This window comes from Acanthopagrus latus, chromosome 18 (assembly GCF_904848185.1).
Source record: "Acanthopagrus latus isolate v.2019 chromosome 18, fAcaLat1.1, whole genome shotgun sequence".
NCBI lineage: Eukaryota > Metazoa > Chordata > Actinopteri > Spariformes > Sparidae > Acanthopagrus > Acanthopagrus latus.
Window position 1 is genome coordinate 6,691,399 of NC_051056.1, and position 16,272 is coordinate 6,707,670.

Here is a 16,272-nt window from a genome sequence, read left to right on the forward strand (position 1 = left end):
TCTAAAAGACGCAAAAACATAGCTGTACTACTACAAGTGCTCTGGTATTTTGTATAGTACACTGACAAGAATTTTAGTGTTTTATTGTGGATCAAAATTGAAGAGCTAATGTCTGAGCAAGGATATGAAAAGGATTGCTATTAAATGCTTTCAGTGATTATTATTTGAATAAGTGCAATGCTGTTTGCTAGGTAACCTCACATAAATCCAAAGGTAGTGCTATGGATCTCATTTATATTTTTGAAATACCAGTCAACGCAAAAGTTTTAGCTAATTTCGAGTAGCCAACCATTTCATTTTGTAATGAAATGTCAGATTTTTCAACCTAACATTTTTGATAGGCTCATTATTTTGTTCTTTAGGGAGAGTGCTAGAATCCCACGCAAAGTATCTGGAATGAAGTTAACGCCCATGTAATGTTACCATGTTCCTGTTAGAACTATAGAGGCAGACATTATTAACCTCCTAACTTACACGTCCCTGTGTTTAATTGAGACGCTTGATTAACGGATCTTATCTTTCAAGGTCTGTAAAACTGTAAGGCAGGAGTAGGGGCGGAGGTTGTTCTTGACAGCCTGAAAGTCCAAATTCTGGGCAACAAATCCCCCGCACCTGCCGCCGGTCAGCCAGGTTAATGGATAAACTTCCTACCTGCTGAATCAACACTGAAGCCAGCCTGCCGACCGGAAGATACGCACTGCTGGGTAGAAATACTGAAAGTGTGTCTTGCTGTGATGAAAACAAGCATGTGTTAGAATGAACACATTCTGACCGCTTGTTGTGACCACGGTGACTCATGTCTTTGACACACAAAGCCCACAAACCGACACCGAGCATCAAGTTTGAAGTTTCACCCACCTGCTAAACTTAACCTCTGATCGCGGAGAGATACTGACCGGTAACAGCGACTTCCTAGCGGATTAGTAGGAGATGGACCGATACCGGTACTTCATTTTCAACCAGAAGAGCGTTCTCGTCCTCGGGATCCTCCAGCTCGCCTGTACGGGTCTTTGTGTGGTGTGTGGGTTCATGGACGCGGTTTTTCGCAAGGATACCCCGCTGAGTACCACCAGGACGCCGGTGTGGGGAGGACTGGTGAGATACTGATTGTCTGTCAGAAACTCTTTCCAACAGGTGATCAACGGGCTCGTTCAGCAGCATCAACATGTAGGGACCCATACATTATAATGTCCTTGTTCTACGTGGAGATTAACATGCAAATCAAATTTGGCAGCAAGCCTCCCCGTCATATCTAGCGTGTATGTTAGTGATTTTATTTTAGTTTTTCGCCAAGTTTCACTCTGGTTTTTCTTTAAAGGTTTCTCGATAAGACAACACTATTATTTCCTGAAGATTGAATGGGGTCTGGTTAAACCTAATGTAAGCGCCAGTGGGACATATCGGGGTTTAGCAGCCATAAAGACATTAGATGTGTGTGTGTGTGTGTGTGTGTGTGTGTGTGTGTGTGTGTGTGTGTGTGTGTGTGTTGGCGCTGCCTGCCCGGCCTTTGTTCCTGCTGCCTCTGTATCTGTCCTCACACTCAGGCCGCTCTCACCTGCAGATCATGGCCTCTCCAGGTGTTCTGGCGCTGTTTGCCTCCCAGAGGAAAAACTCAATACTGGTAAGTGTGACGGTTTTGACTCTTAGTGTCAAAAAGTCTAAGACCACAGGACACAATTCTTCTATTTTGCATTTGTTTCAAACCTTAACCACAGTGAGGGCTTTTTGGTCTTCGTTGCAAATGGTTAAACTGATGCTATCATTTGTGATTTAAAAGAAAAAATAGTTTTACAATTTTAAACATGCAAAATATAAGTGTACACCAGAGGTGGGCAGATTGATCCCCAAGTATCAATCTACCAATACTCTGCAGTCCTTTTGAACATTAATTCTAGTGTAAGTAGGACTGATACAAAGGGATCAGTTCCTCTGTTCCCAGGCCCCAACACAGAAACTGAGTTTACACTTTACTGAGTGTTTTCAGAGAAAGAGGTAATATCCAGGTAAATATCCAAATTGATACACTGTATTCAGCCCATTTAGACTTCTTATCTAAAAGACTGGTATCATCCACCCCCAATGTGCACTTTCTTTCCCCTCAGAGCAAAATGTTCCCCTTTGGCCTTTTTTTTATTTTGGATTTATTTAGCAATTTGGTAATGCTTTTCCTTCTTTCATGAATAGCAGAAAGGACACTTTTCCCTGTTGGGTGTGTGGCACTTGCATTTTATAATATTATAGAGAACTATTTATTTTTAACAATTCTTACAGCATTTTGATCTTTTGATGTACTTGTTTTGCTTATTTTTGTCTGAACGAAAGTACAGATTTGCAAAACAAAAAGAAAAAAACAACAAAAGAATGACATGACAGTATTCCACCTTATCTCAGCTGCCGCATCCAAACACACATTCAGGAGCACTGGTGTTGTGTCCAAGTCTGTTCCCCCATCGATTTTTGTTTTCCCCTACCTCAGCATAAACTTAACTCTAGCAGTATCTCAAAAAAAGTAACCTGGGCGTATGTGGACAAAAACCTAAATTTCAAGGTGATAGAGAGAACGATAACTGCAGTCGGAAATGTATCGAAATGTTTAACAGTAGAAATATACATGGAAAAAAAGAAGAATTTAATTGTTAGCTGTCGCTGATAGAGCACCGGGTTCTAACATTCACATTTCAAGGAATGGATGGAAGAAATCTTAAAGTCAAATCAGAAGGTCATGTTTATCTTTGGAGAGTTTAGTATAGATCTGCTTAATCCAAATAACCACAAAGCGACTGAAGACTTGTACATTTTAGGCCTTTATCCAAAAATCACCAGACAAAGCAGGAATACATCTCACTGTACCACACTGATAGACATCATATTTACTAATGTTACAGAGAACAATGCAACAAGTGGATTACTGATCAATGACATCAGCGACCACCTACCAGTGGAAGTAGTGGAAGAAGGAAAAGCAGGACATTAAGCTTGAGTACAGACGAGCGAGGGCAGAGGAGTCATTGAAAGCTTGAAAAAATGAAATATTAAACCAAAATTGGGAAATATTATATAAAGAAGATAAAGATAAAGACAAAGCATATTAAATATTCTTAAGGTTTATCAATTTGTTGTATGATAAATATTGTCCAATAAAGCAAATTAATTGAAAAAATAACTATTATTACAAAATGCAAAAAGAAAAATACACTATATAGAGAATTCATAAAACCAAAGAACCAAGTATCAAAGTGGCAGACAATAAATATAAACAATATTTTAAAAGTGTTAACTCATATTATTAGAATTAGTAGGAAGGAATATTAAAGCAATCTGTTAGATGATAATAAAACAAAAACAATATTAAAGGTGTATGGAATATATTAAACAGTACTTACCATCATTACTTTAATGATAATGATATGATTATTAATAATATGGATGATGTAGTTAATGGCCTCAATAATTCATTTGTAAGTGTTGGAATCAAAACTGGCAAGAAAAATCCTTGATTCTATGACATCTGAAGAGAAGAATGGTGATTTCATCAAAAATAAACCTAACTCAATGTTTCTTACGGCAGTGGAAGAGAATGAAATCATAGAGGTTGTTCATAAATGTGAAAACAAAACATCTGTAAGTGTGTTTAATTTGACATGATAACCAGTTTTAAAAAAATCACTGAGGAAATTTGCTTCTCACTCCAAACTGGTAAATTCCCAAGTCAAATTACATTTGCAAAAATCATACCACTGTATAAAATTGGAGACAAACACCATTTCACAAACTACAGGTTTTCTCTGCTTCCTCAATTTTCAGAAATCTGAAATTCATCAATAAATACAATGTAGTAATTCAGTACGGATTCAGATCCAACAGATCAACATCTTTAGCAGTCAATGAACTAATTGAAGAAAACACAAGCTCCTTGTTTGTGAAGATGGGTGAGTTAATGTCATCATGTTTGGACATTGCTTGTGGAGTCCATCAGCAGTCAGTGTTGAGGCCAGTTCTATTCATAATCTACATAAATGACACATGTAAAACATCAGTATTATTAAAATTGGTGTTATTTGTGGATGACACATTTTTTTTTTTTTAATTGGAGAGGATTCGCAGCAGCTTCTGAAGTTAATCACACCTGAAATGAGCAAATGAAAAAGGAGGTTTGATGTTAATAAAGTCTGTGGAATGGTATGAGTATGGAGCCAAAGCAATGTCCAAGCATGATCTAGTTAAAAAAAAAAAAAGGTCCAAGGAGATGATCTTCAAAAGATACAGGGATCAAGGAGGGCTTTAAAAATTGCTAGGTGTTTCACAGATGTATGCATGTGTTTGTGTGTATGAAATATAAATGTTGTGAAATATAAATGTTTGGTCATCATTTTTACAATTAGATATATAAATTTGGTCTGTATATATATTATGTATATTGTATGATAAACTATGTATGTATGTATGTATGTGTGAGTATGTATGTACATAGATTTGTGTGCGTGTAGATGTGTATATGTACGTGTGTTCAGTACATACCTATGTGTATATATGGGTTTTATAAATTGAATTAAATTGATTATGATTAATTACTGAATTGTGAGGAAGGGGCAGGGTTAAATAAGCATATTCTTCTTCCTCCTTCTTTTCGGGCACGTCAGTGCTTGTTAATGAAATATATTTTGTTATATGCTTTTCATTTTATGATGCTTATTTATTAAACAAATGTAACTTTTCGTTTTGTTTTCACATGTCTGAATACATTTTGCATTCACTCGTTCCTAATGCTACATGTTAAATGCAATTATTTTACTTACAACATTAAACTATTTCTTTTTAAATCAAAAACAAAAAAAAATGATTTACCAATATCTCATTTCATGTATTAATGAAGGGATACATGTTTTCACCAAAGTTCATGAAAACATTAATAAATGGATAATTTTGCTTAAGTAATGCAATAATATCTATAATCTTTGTGCATGTATGATGTTGTGCTTAAAGAAAACATGTTTTAAACTTTACAAAAACAGTCACAAGGAGCATTAAAACATGGTTAATTTACAGAGGGATGCTTATTCAGCACTCTTTTGCATTATGAATCTGCCAGCTGTCCTTTCTGTGTGCATGCATCTGTCTATACACCCCTGGCTCTGTAAACGGAAAACTAAGCAAGGCGGCTGGACTGGGTAATTTTAGTGTTGCTATGTTTCATATAAACAACTATGGCTTAAGGGGATGGAGCTTCTGAATGAGCACTGATAGGATGGGTATGTTTGTTTGGCTACAAATTCAAATATCAAGAGACTTTCCCTAGAATCAATGACTATACCGTTTAGGGATGGATGTTTTCAATTTACAGTAAGGGTCACACCATGAAAGAGGTAAAACCACAATGGTGTGGGGGTCGTTCATACATTAGCAAAAAACATTATTTTTATCACAACTAATGACATTTTCAATGTAGTGAGTAGTCTTTACACAAACAATGTAAATCAGTTAACAGAAACATGTTTTCCGGAGGAAATAAGCACTATATTCTCTCTAAATTACAGCAATATTAATTAATGTAAGTTTATCTCTCTGCGGTGTGCACTGTCATACCTTTCTTATTTGGGAGTTTTATTATTTTTTACATTTTATTTTATCGTCATTTCCTTTTGCTGAGCTTGTGTTCCTGTCCTGCAGGTGAGTGTGATGGTGGTAGCAGCAGGACTCTCCTGTGCAGCTGCAGTGCTTATATCCAGTTACTCCTGCCTGACACTCACCTATGGAGAGGAGGACAAGGAAGTCTTCCACCACCACGACAGTCCTCAAGTGGTAACCAATGCACGTGCACATGCACAGACACACGCACGCATAAATATTTAAATGCACTTCCACAAAAAAATCCTTTGATAAACTCATGCAGAACTTCCTTATACTTGACTTGTGCAACATTACGGAAACAATTCCTACAGCGAGAGAGACCTTTTTGTTCAATGATAAGATCGAACACAAGGTTAATTCCGGAAGAAGTCTTGATCTGAAATCTTGCAAGAGGTGGAGTGGTCCTTTTTCAAACTACAAACTGTTGTCCTCAGACTAATAACTACAACAATTGTTGGCTAATGATTGCACCAGGGGCCTGAGAAAGTCATGCTCAGTCAGTCTGAAACTTTGTTACAGCGTAAGATACCTCAACAACTGTGGCTCTTTAAGAACTATATAGTACCAGATTGCCCTTGGCCCAACACTTGTCTGTATCTTGAAAATGAATCCTGCCTATGGACTATATGTCCTGGTAAAATCCCGTAGGCCACACAGTGTAATTTCTGGAAAGTGAAAGAACAATATAGGAACAATAACATCATCATAGCTGTGACTACGTAATATGGATTTCTACACAGTTTTTTTCTCTCTGCTCAGACGTTCGTGCTCCATCGGATGGTGAAGGGGGCTAATGCCACCATACTGCTGACCTGCACCATCAGCCTGGCTCTCTCATCTGTCATCGCCTATGTGGGCTGCCGTAGTCTTCCATGCTGTGGCTGCTATGATGCCAGAACAGGATTGGTAGAAAAGAACACATTCACCAAATTGGCTTTAAAATGAGCAAAAACCTTTGTATTTTGATGTCCTGTATTGTTGTGCTCCCACACTGCATATGAGGATTTTGCTGTTAATGGTGGCAGATTTATGTTGCAGAATTCTTAGTCATTTGTGAGACAGGGGGTCCTTAATTTTAGACTGAATCAGAGAGAAGGATCCTCTCTGAATTTTGTAGGCTGAGATATTCCCTGTCACCCTGGCTTTTACCATTTTCTCCTAAATATAACTGTTCAGATTCTTATTGTACATTCTAATGTTAAAAACATGCATGGACAAGTAAGACGGAGGTTCTATTTATGGTTCATTGTCACAAACTGATGAGTTTGGCAAAAAATATATGTTAAATCACATATCAACTTTGCCCATGGCGAGCATACCTACCTAAATATAATATAAAGCAGGACAGAGCTGATAACATCGCTATAAACTAAAACAGATAGATTCCATTGGGCCCACTGTGTCCAGTCTGACTGTGATGCAGCCATCAGAGCTCATAGCAACAATTCTGTCTAGACAATGCTTGTGAAGAGGATTAAATAAAACTATGTCGCTGACGCAATATCATAGAGTTGTGCCTGGTGGAATCAAAGCATAATATAGGACCATCCAGAACCAGTATTATGAGTGTCTACTATAATCGGTAACCACACAATATATTGTATTTGGCTAATGATATGCTAGTTTGCACTTGAAAGTCATGTTACGTTGGTACTAGGTCAGAAGTTCAGACATTTACTGATTGAAAAAGGGGTTTAGAGTCTGAGCCTTCTTCAAACACCACACTCACAGAGATACCACTGTTCAGGACATGCTGTTGTATACTGTGACATTGCTTTGATAAGAAACTCCCCTCTGGTGGTGTATAGTGTCTTACATCTACAAGACCAAGCAAATCATGTTGACTCTTCAGAAAACAAGGCATTTTTCCTCCAAAAACATAATAGATAAGAGTAACATTATCTGTTTTTGTCTGTGTGTGGCAGGAAACACTGGTTCCTCAGTGTGACCCCGGAGATACTGAAATGGTTTGTACTTGGCAAGGTAAGAACTAACGTCAAATGTTGTTTTCAGATTAATCCTCTGCCACAGTTGCTGCTAATATTACTGTGTGCTAGTGTTGTAGATGCACTCTCAGTGAGTAGTCCTGATTGTAATTCTCTTGTGCCTCCAGCAGGAGGTGATGACAGGCTCTTCAACTCTCCAGCTCAGTCCACTGACAGGGGCACCACTGAGGAAGAGAAGGCTCCCTCCGAACTGCCTCCATATAGTAGACTGACCTGACACACCTTTTCATTACAGACTGGTCCTCCACATTCCTGTTTGTTTCTCCACTCTAGAGAGGTGGGGGATTATTATGGATTATATTTCCTTCAAGTTTGCTTACACATTTTTTTTATTTGGATAAATGGAGAGAAGAAATCTCAAGACTAAACTGAGGCTCAAGATATCAAATCAGAAAGTTGTATACAGTTGTTTTAGTAAGAGATTAGTTGTTTTTGCTGTTGATCAGACCAAGCACTTTGGACTGTGGCAGTGTCTAAATAGCTATTTGACCGAAGATTTGTTGCCAAACTTTGTTGAAGTTCAATATCTCTGTACATGTCACATGTGTAGACTGACATGCCTTATTCCTTGTGTGCTGTGTTAATGTGAGTTATGCTCTCAGTATATAAATTCTAAAGTGTTCTACTTGTATTTAATAAAGAAAACCTGACTGAGTTGTTCGAACAATTACAACTGATTTCCTAAAGAAATATTACCCCAAATTTTGAATTGTTCAAGGTAATTTATTGCAGGGTTACATATGACACAACACATTACAACTGCTTGTCCCCACGTAGTTCATTCGTTTTGTTAGTCAATACCATTTGCAACGAGGGGCACAGTAGCATTCCTTGCCATTCGTGGCTGTGGCAAAAAAAAAAAAACTAAGGCAAATGAAATTATAGAAGTGTCTGGTGTGAAGGCAGATGGTGGCAAGGCCACTTAAAGAACAGAAGAAAGCAGCAACCAAATCTAAATCAATAAAAACTTTGGACACACTGCTGGCAAGTCACAGGTCCAGATAACACAGACAACGTCTGTGCAACACTGTGTGAACACTGAGTCATAAGAGAAGGCCCTTTGGTTTGACTGGTAGTCCGTATCTCTCAAGAAAACAATATGAAGCATAACCTGGGGTGTTCAACAGAGGAGCCACAGGACCAGCTGTGGCCACAACACACATCCAAAATCACTAAAGCTGCGAAGTAACACCACTCAGAAATAAACTGTCAGCTTTCATCATACAATGGTATTGGCAAAACATGCTGAGTATTATAGCACAAGCTAATGTAGATAAGTTGTGGGAACAGGCATCCATGTACTGTACATGTGGATATGCACACACTACTAAGTCTTGCACACTATGAGAGGTATGGTTTTAACTTTTTGATTCATTGGCTAGCCTACACAGTACAATACTCTTGTTTATCAATCTGACTATTTTTAAGATTTTCCTGTGCAGAGGAAGGAATGGGCAAGTACAGTTAGACAATACTCTCTAAATTTAATTTTCAAATTCTTTATGTTGCCTTTGTGTCCATTATCGTCAAGTTAACATAAGATGCTTAGTAACATTACCCCCATCACTGAGTTCAAAAATTACAAATGTCTCAAAGTGTACAGAAAGCCTGTTTGAGTGTTGAGCCACTTGGGGGCAGCAGAAACCAGATTGTGATCAAAACATTGGCTAGGTAGTTAACTGCTGTGGCTGGCTGTTGAGCTAACCACTAATATACTAACCAGCAAGGCTTGTACTCATCAGTCACAGTTCTCAAAGACATCTTTGTATTGTGTCTGTGCTGGGTCATCTACTCCACATCCTGTTTTATTTACTGCTTTACACCATTTCATTCAAAAAAAGAGTAACTGAAAAGGAAAAATACAGCTTGCTAAATGGCAGCTAACAATAGTTAGCAAGCATATATCTACCTATAAAGAAAGGAAAGTCTGTATGAATATCTGGAGGACTGCTCACTGGACTTGACTTCAAACTTAACTGGTTTGTTGCTGAGGACCCCAGATTGCAATTTGGACATGCAACACCTTTGGTATTAATAACTTTTCAATGAACAACTAACACAACTCTGCATGGGCGTGGCTTCAGCATTCTCCCTTCATGGCTCTATAGAGGTGATCTCATGGGGAAGCAGACATAAACAAAATGGAGATTGGCATGGTACAAAAACTTGCTGTAATGTGCTGCAGTTCTTAAAACAAAAGCAGAAGATTAACAAGTCTGGATGAGTGGGGAGACGCAGTCAACAAGGGTTTTCTGTTTCTATTCAAGAACTGGAGGTATGATTTGAAGTTTCTGTCAACAGTAGTATGCTAGCTAACATTAGTCTCAAGGGCTAGAATGTTTCCTGTTGCTTGTTGGTGCCGTCAGCTGTAGGACTGGGATTCCTCCCACTGGCTTAAATATCTAAATTGTTGATATTATCAGGGTGGCCTCACTGGTCAATTAAGGAGGATTAAGACTGAATGCGCAAACCCATCACATTACCAGATAATCTGTACCAAAAAGCATGTTTTGAAAGGGCACTGCAAGAGTAGTAATACAAATGAGTCAACGAAAATAGAGGTTAAAAGGGGCCCAGCATCATTTTTTCTTTTACCTGGGAATTGTTTTCCCCTTTGGTCTATATAATTTGGCTTATTTTGGCACATATGTACAAATAAAACTCTTTAATGTCAAAGTGAAAACAGATTTCTACAAAATAATGTCAATTTATTGAAAACACATTATGCATTGGTATTCACCCCCTTTAAAGTGACTGACCTAATTCAATAGAGGACAAGCCAAGTGGTGCTGGTAGCCTCACAATAAGGGAAATTGAAATCACCTGAGTGCAGTTAATGTGTCTCAAGTGATTGTAGGATAAAGACACTGGTGTCTGGAAGAGAGTTCGGTTAAATCCACCATTAAGAAATGGAAGGAATACGGCACATGTGTAAATGTGCCTCGAGCAGTCCGTCCACACAAACTGAGTGACTGTGCAAGAAGGACACTAGTGAAAGAAGGAAGACATCTATGACTACTCTGAAGGAGTTAAAAGCTTCAGCAGCTGAGATGGGAGAGACTCTGCATACAACAATTGTTGCCCGGATTATTCACCAGTCTAAGCTTAACGGGAGAGTGGCACTGTTGAAGAAAGCTCATTAAATCTTAGTTCATCCAAAGGCATATGGGAGACTCCAAGGTCAACTGGAAGAAGGATCTTTGGTCTACTGAGAAGCTTGTAAAGGTAGACATTTAAATTATTGCAAATATAGGGAAATGGAGAACATCCTGAAGATTTAAAGGTGTATCTACTAAATACAGACTTGAAAGGGTGTGAATACTTATGCAATCACTCATTTTACATTAGATATTTTCAAATAATTGACATTACTTTGTAGAAATCAGTTTTCACTTTAACATTTAAAGAATTTAGATTTTTTTTTTTTTTTTGTAAATTCTTGCCAAAAAAGCCAAATTGTATCAAGCATGATTCCATAAAACCAAAAATGGGGAAAACATCCAAGAGGGTGTATACTTTTCATAGGCACTGCAAGTGTGAACAAATGTGAATGAGGGGACCTCGGGTATTTCCCACAAATTACCGTTACCCTCGCAATTGCACCTTTCTTTCACAGTTTTTTATCTTTGGATTTAAAGCAACCAAACTTAAAGGTGCAATACCTAAGGAGTGGTCATCTGTGGAATTCATACTCAAAACAAACAGGTGGCAGCATTTCACCACTAACTGCTGTTAACTGCGGCTGCCGTTAGCTTGATTAGCCCTAACCTGTATAATTTTTGACCAGCTCCCACTATGGAATAGTGTTTGTAGAACTCTCACATATACACTCCAGACATGTCCAGAGAATCAGATCAGGATATTGTCCACAGTTTACACCTGCAGCACACAAGAGGAGATTGTCAGTGTCCTGTTTGTTCACACATGTTGTGTATACTCTGTATGGTTTGGGAAAGGGGACAGACTGATTTGTAATGAAGACAAAGTTTACGTTGATATCCACACTACATGTATTTGGATGTATTTGGAATATCAATGAAAGAGTGGAAATTAATATACCAGCAAGTACAGAAGAGTAAGTAGCACCTTCACTCTGTGCACAAAGATCCCATTGAAAAAAAGAATTCTGCAGCATTTTGGAGCTGCGTCCAGCAGCACTGTGAACAGGCAGATGTTTTGTAGAACTCTGATGATGAGCAGTTTCAATGCTATTTTTGCATTTGTCCTGGTGTACGTTTGGATGTGTGTTACAGCTGAATAAACGCACTAACAGATTAAACCTCTGAGTTAAGCAGTCAAGACAAATGAAGTACTGTCGTGGACAGTGTGGATATATCAAGAGTAACACCGCATGTGTGAAAGAGAATGATGAGTGAGTCCCTCTTTTGTTTACATCTTAAAGCGCTTCATATGCATGTGCATGCTACTGACACAAGACAATGAAATGAATGAAACAGCTGAATCAAAACTTCAACCATCTCTTGTGTATCACAGATGAAGTGAATAGTCAAACACCAACTAAGAGAAGGTGGTGGATAAATAACACCAACCACAAATCTGCAGTATACTCTGGTTTTTATCGGTACAGCTCGGCTTTGATCAATATGTGAGACCCTGGGTGAACGCACTAAACTCTGACTCATTTCTCGCTGCGCAACGTGAGGATGCATGATCAACAGCCGGTGGTGACGCGTGAATAAGGATACTGGAGTCAAATGTATAAACCGGTGATAAACATAACATCGTCACTGGCCTCCATGCTGCCTGCTGCTTGCTTGTGTTTGCTTGAACTGGTTTTGTTCCCTGTTTCAGTCTTTCGTGCCTGCGGGAAGTGGAAACAGGCAAATTTTAGCCTGTTGACTCGCTTTTCAAAAAAAAAACACACACAAAAAAAAAACAAAAACAGTGTAGACATGCTAATTTTGGTGGAAAAGCGGCATGACAGTCTCACACAAACACAAATGAAATGGCACAGAATGTATTAGATTATTATGTGTTCTGTTATTTTGTCCACCCCTTACAGCATGAGGAAATTACATTCTTCTCTCCCATCAGTCCATGGTAAACGTGTTTTATAAAGTAAGAATGTCATTTTCCACCTCAAATCCCTTTTTTTTTAAAATTAATGTCACGGTGTCTCCATGTTTTCTGTTAACACAAAGCTAAGAGAAATTTAACATCATCAGTGAATGATCACAACATAAATCACTGAATGAGGTGAAATCATTTAGAATCAGATTTCTGGCTACCTGCTCAGGATGATTCCCAGGTGCCCTTGATTGATTTTGGCATTCTGAAACAATCAAAATGTACATTTTTCCCTTAAAACCGTTAAGTCATTTGTAGAGTTAAGCACTAGCACTGGAATAAAATGTATCCTCCTCTAATGGAGACCTTCTTGTGTTGTGCTGAAGCCACTTTGCAAGAACCATCCTTTCTTTCTAGACCTCCACTCATTCCCCAAGTCTTTCTACTGTTAGTCTCGCCGGTCTGGTGCAGCCCCAGGCTGACGTTGTCTCGCCTCTTTCCCTCCATTTTCCTCCCTCAGCAGCTGCTGCAGCTCCAGCTCCTGGCTCCATCTCCCCCATCATCCCTCCCCCTACTCAGGTTTATGGTACCCCCTGATCCCTCAGCTGGCTGGCTCAATACCAAAGGTTTCTGAGACTTCAGCTTGTGGGCCACCGTCATGAAAATAGCCTCAACATGGTCACTGTTTGCTCCACCACAGTTTCCCTCCCCCTGGCTGTTTGGGTTCTTTGCAGACGTCTCAAACAGGGGCAGGGAGTGGGTGTCAGCAAACTGCTGTGCCACGTCTGTGCCCACTTGGACGGACTCTTGGAGGTCACACTTGTTTCCAACTATGATCCTGGGTACCTCGGTGCCCAGTGCGTGCTGCTTGCACTCCTCAATCCAGGCTGGGAGGCTGCGGAAGCTGGCAGCATTGGTAACATCATACACGAACACAACAGCGTGCACATTGCGGTAGTAGTGCTGCACCATGGACTTCCTGAAGCGCTCCTGACCTGCAGTGTCCCACAGCTGGATCTGTAGGGGGAACAGTGTGGAAATGGATCAAATCCCAAACACCCAAACTAACAATTAATTAAATCTACTGACAGGTAGTTGCAACAATTAAACAATGATCAATAATAAACAGTAATTGACAATGACAGCTTCCTAATCAATTTAACGTAACAGCACCCAGGATCGTTGGTGTTTACACCTCTGTAACAGAAGCGATGGACCACAGGGAAGACGTTTACAGGTTCAGGGGCTAGAAGTGGACTTAAGATACGTAACATGTACACTGAGGAATGAAAGGGGAAAGAAGAATGTGTCTCTGGCAAGCCTCTCAGCTTTGCTCAAATTATAAACTGCTTGATAAATTGCTGGAGTGTGCCCTTAAATGTTGACTTTGACCATTGCTATTTTTAAATTGACGGTGGTCATCTTAATAACCTGACTGCCGGTGACCCTTAACTGGCCCAAATGGAATGAGTAGCACTTGTTGATCGCACAGTTATTGCCCTTCCAGTGGAACTCAGTGGCCCCCAGACGGACCCCACCAACAACAGTGAGGTCATATGTGACCACAACTATGTAAGTGCCTTTCCTTCATGTTTATCTGACAGTGACAGGTTACAGATGTACATCTTCTACAGTGTATCTCAGATCAAATGACAGGAAATCTGCTTCTTCTCTGGGTCGCTGAGGGTGTCAGTAGTGACCATGTCTGCAGTGCACACCTTGATTTTCTCGCCGTCAATTTCGACCAGCCTCTCCCGGAAGTCCACCCCGATCGTGGCCTCGGTCTTCTCCGGGAACTTGCCGGCACAGAAGCGGTAGGTGAGGCAGGTCTTCCCGACGCCCGAATCACCTATCACAATGATTTTGAAGATGCGGGTCCTCGGCGGCGGTAGGCTGGAGTTCGCCAGAGAGCTGGAGAATTCAACCGACGACCCGCTCTCCGCCATATCTGACCAACCGACAGGCTGGATGCTCAGTAGGAATATCCTTCCACAGCAACAGCAGCAGCAGCAGCTCCTGCACTGACACTAGCAGTCCGTCAACACGCTGCTGCTGCTGTACGGCGAGGAAGCTTCAGACAGCTGCTGCCGCTCTTAGTCAAGAAGACACACGTGAAGAGTAAACACGACGTAGTCAACGTTCATTATATTGCCAATACACATAAGTTTCTTAATGCTAAACAAGTGCATCCCTGTACACACTCCCAACGCTCAGATGTGACGCCACGTACAATGTTGCCCAAGACAGACTTCTCGCGAGATGTAGTGTATGTAACATTCACTGCCTCGTGGGAAAAAATGTGAAGTCCAGCTTCAGTAAAATAAATCATTTAACCCAACATTTACGCCAGTACTGCTGACCTCAGCTTTGAGTCTGTTAGCACCACTAATACAGATATGACTCACACCAGTTTGCGTTGCTAACTACCAACTTTCAGTATAACGGTCACCTCAGAATTCAGACGAAAGCATCAGGCCGCGTTCAGGCGAAACCAGGAGATGCAGCAGCACCTTGTTTAATATTAGAGAAGCTGCGACGCTCCCACAGACTCCTGCTGGAGTCGGATGATGTGGAGGTGACGCATTTCATGGGACAACCGATAATTCAAATACTGTATAACTCCAACACTGAATCCCGTTCATTTTCAGGGTTTTCCCAAGCGCACGCTGCTGCTGTCTTGTGAATCATCTGTCAGTCATTGAGATCATCTTATCCAGAACATACAACATCATTTATTTGTTTATTTTAATCTGAATGTGCACTGTGATTTATCAGAAATATATCAGCAGTGTGACAGACAGTACACAAGTCTATATACCTCTGAAATGTACTGATCTACTGTATAAGCTTTATTTTCTGTACCAATTTTAGGACAAAATCTTTTCTTTTATTTTGCATTTATATTTTAGGGCATTTAGCAGACGCTTTCGTCCAAAGCCGGTCACACAGTTTTTCAATGACAAGCAGCACATATCGTCATGTGATGGTGGAGTGGCAGCAGCATAACAGCGGCATATACCACTCCAGGGATGGTATATGCCGCTGGGCAGCAACTGACATGCCTTCGGCCACTTTTCAATCTTGGCATCACTCTAGTACATTAGGGTATATGGCATTATACTGCAGCCCCATGACAGTCACTGCAAATGCAGTGCATCATAGGACCCTGAGATAACAGAGAAAGCACAACCCTAAAAGCAAAGGAAACCGTTTTTAATGAATTTATGTTAATGCATCTGCTGTGTTCCTGCCTCTCTCTCCAAGATGTCAGCAGGAGTCAAAGTAACTTTTGAATGAATACAAACAATTAGCACTTAATACATATTTATGACTTGAAATTCAAAGTTTAGGACTTAGGACTTGACTCTGGACTTGAGTGCAAAGACTTGAGACTTACTTGTGACTTGAAAAACAGTGGCTCTGTCCCCCCTCTGGACAGTTAAGGTCAAATATAGAGATCAAAACCAACAAAGCCAACCAATCAGAGGTGGAAAATAAATAGTCTGTCTTCTTGAGCAGTATAATTGCCCCCTCTGCTGTTCAAACAGAACTACACAGTGACGAGGAGCGATACAGTGCATTTCTTCTGATTTCGCTTGTTAGATCTATA

General features: G+C 39.9%; 2 protein-coding genes across 3 annotated transcripts; one reads left to right on the forward strand and one right to left on the reverse strand.

The window, feature by feature from the left end:
• The first annotated feature begins 540 nt into the window (after window positions 1–540).
• On the forward strand, window positions 541–8,299 carry zgc:113425 (uncharacterized protein LOC541425 homolog). 2 transcript variants are annotated; one of them, XM_037076943.1, is made up of 6 exons: window positions 541–1,095; window positions 1,562–1,621; window positions 5,668–5,799; window positions 6,388–6,534; window positions 7,554–7,611; window positions 7,745–8,299. In XM_037076943.1, exons 1-6 carry the CDS (start codon window positions 931–933, stop codon window positions 7,849–7,851), a joined length of 669 nt encoding a protein of 222 aa, XP_036932838.1. In that variant the 5' UTR covers window positions 541–930; the 3' UTR covers window positions 7,852–8,299. The 2 variants fall into 2 exon arrangements, with proteins under 2 accessions (XP_036932838.1, XP_036932837.1); XM_037076942.1 differs by having other exon boundaries at window positions 554–1,095; window positions 7,742–8,299.
• Window positions 8,300–8,512: 213 nt separating this feature from the next.
• Window positions 8,513–14,995, reverse strand: rab33ba (RAB33B, member RAS oncogene family a). Its single transcript, XM_037076941.1, has 2 exons — window positions 14,381–14,995; window positions 8,513–13,679 (listed from the first exon to the last, which is right to left on the reverse strand). The coding sequence occupies exons 1-2, from the start codon at window positions 14,606–14,608 to the stop codon at window positions 13,179–13,181; spliced, it is 729 nt and encodes a 242-aa protein (XP_036932836.1). The 5' UTR covers window positions 14,609–14,995; the 3' UTR covers window positions 8,513–13,178.
• Window positions 14,996–16,272: the final 1,277 nt, after the last annotated feature.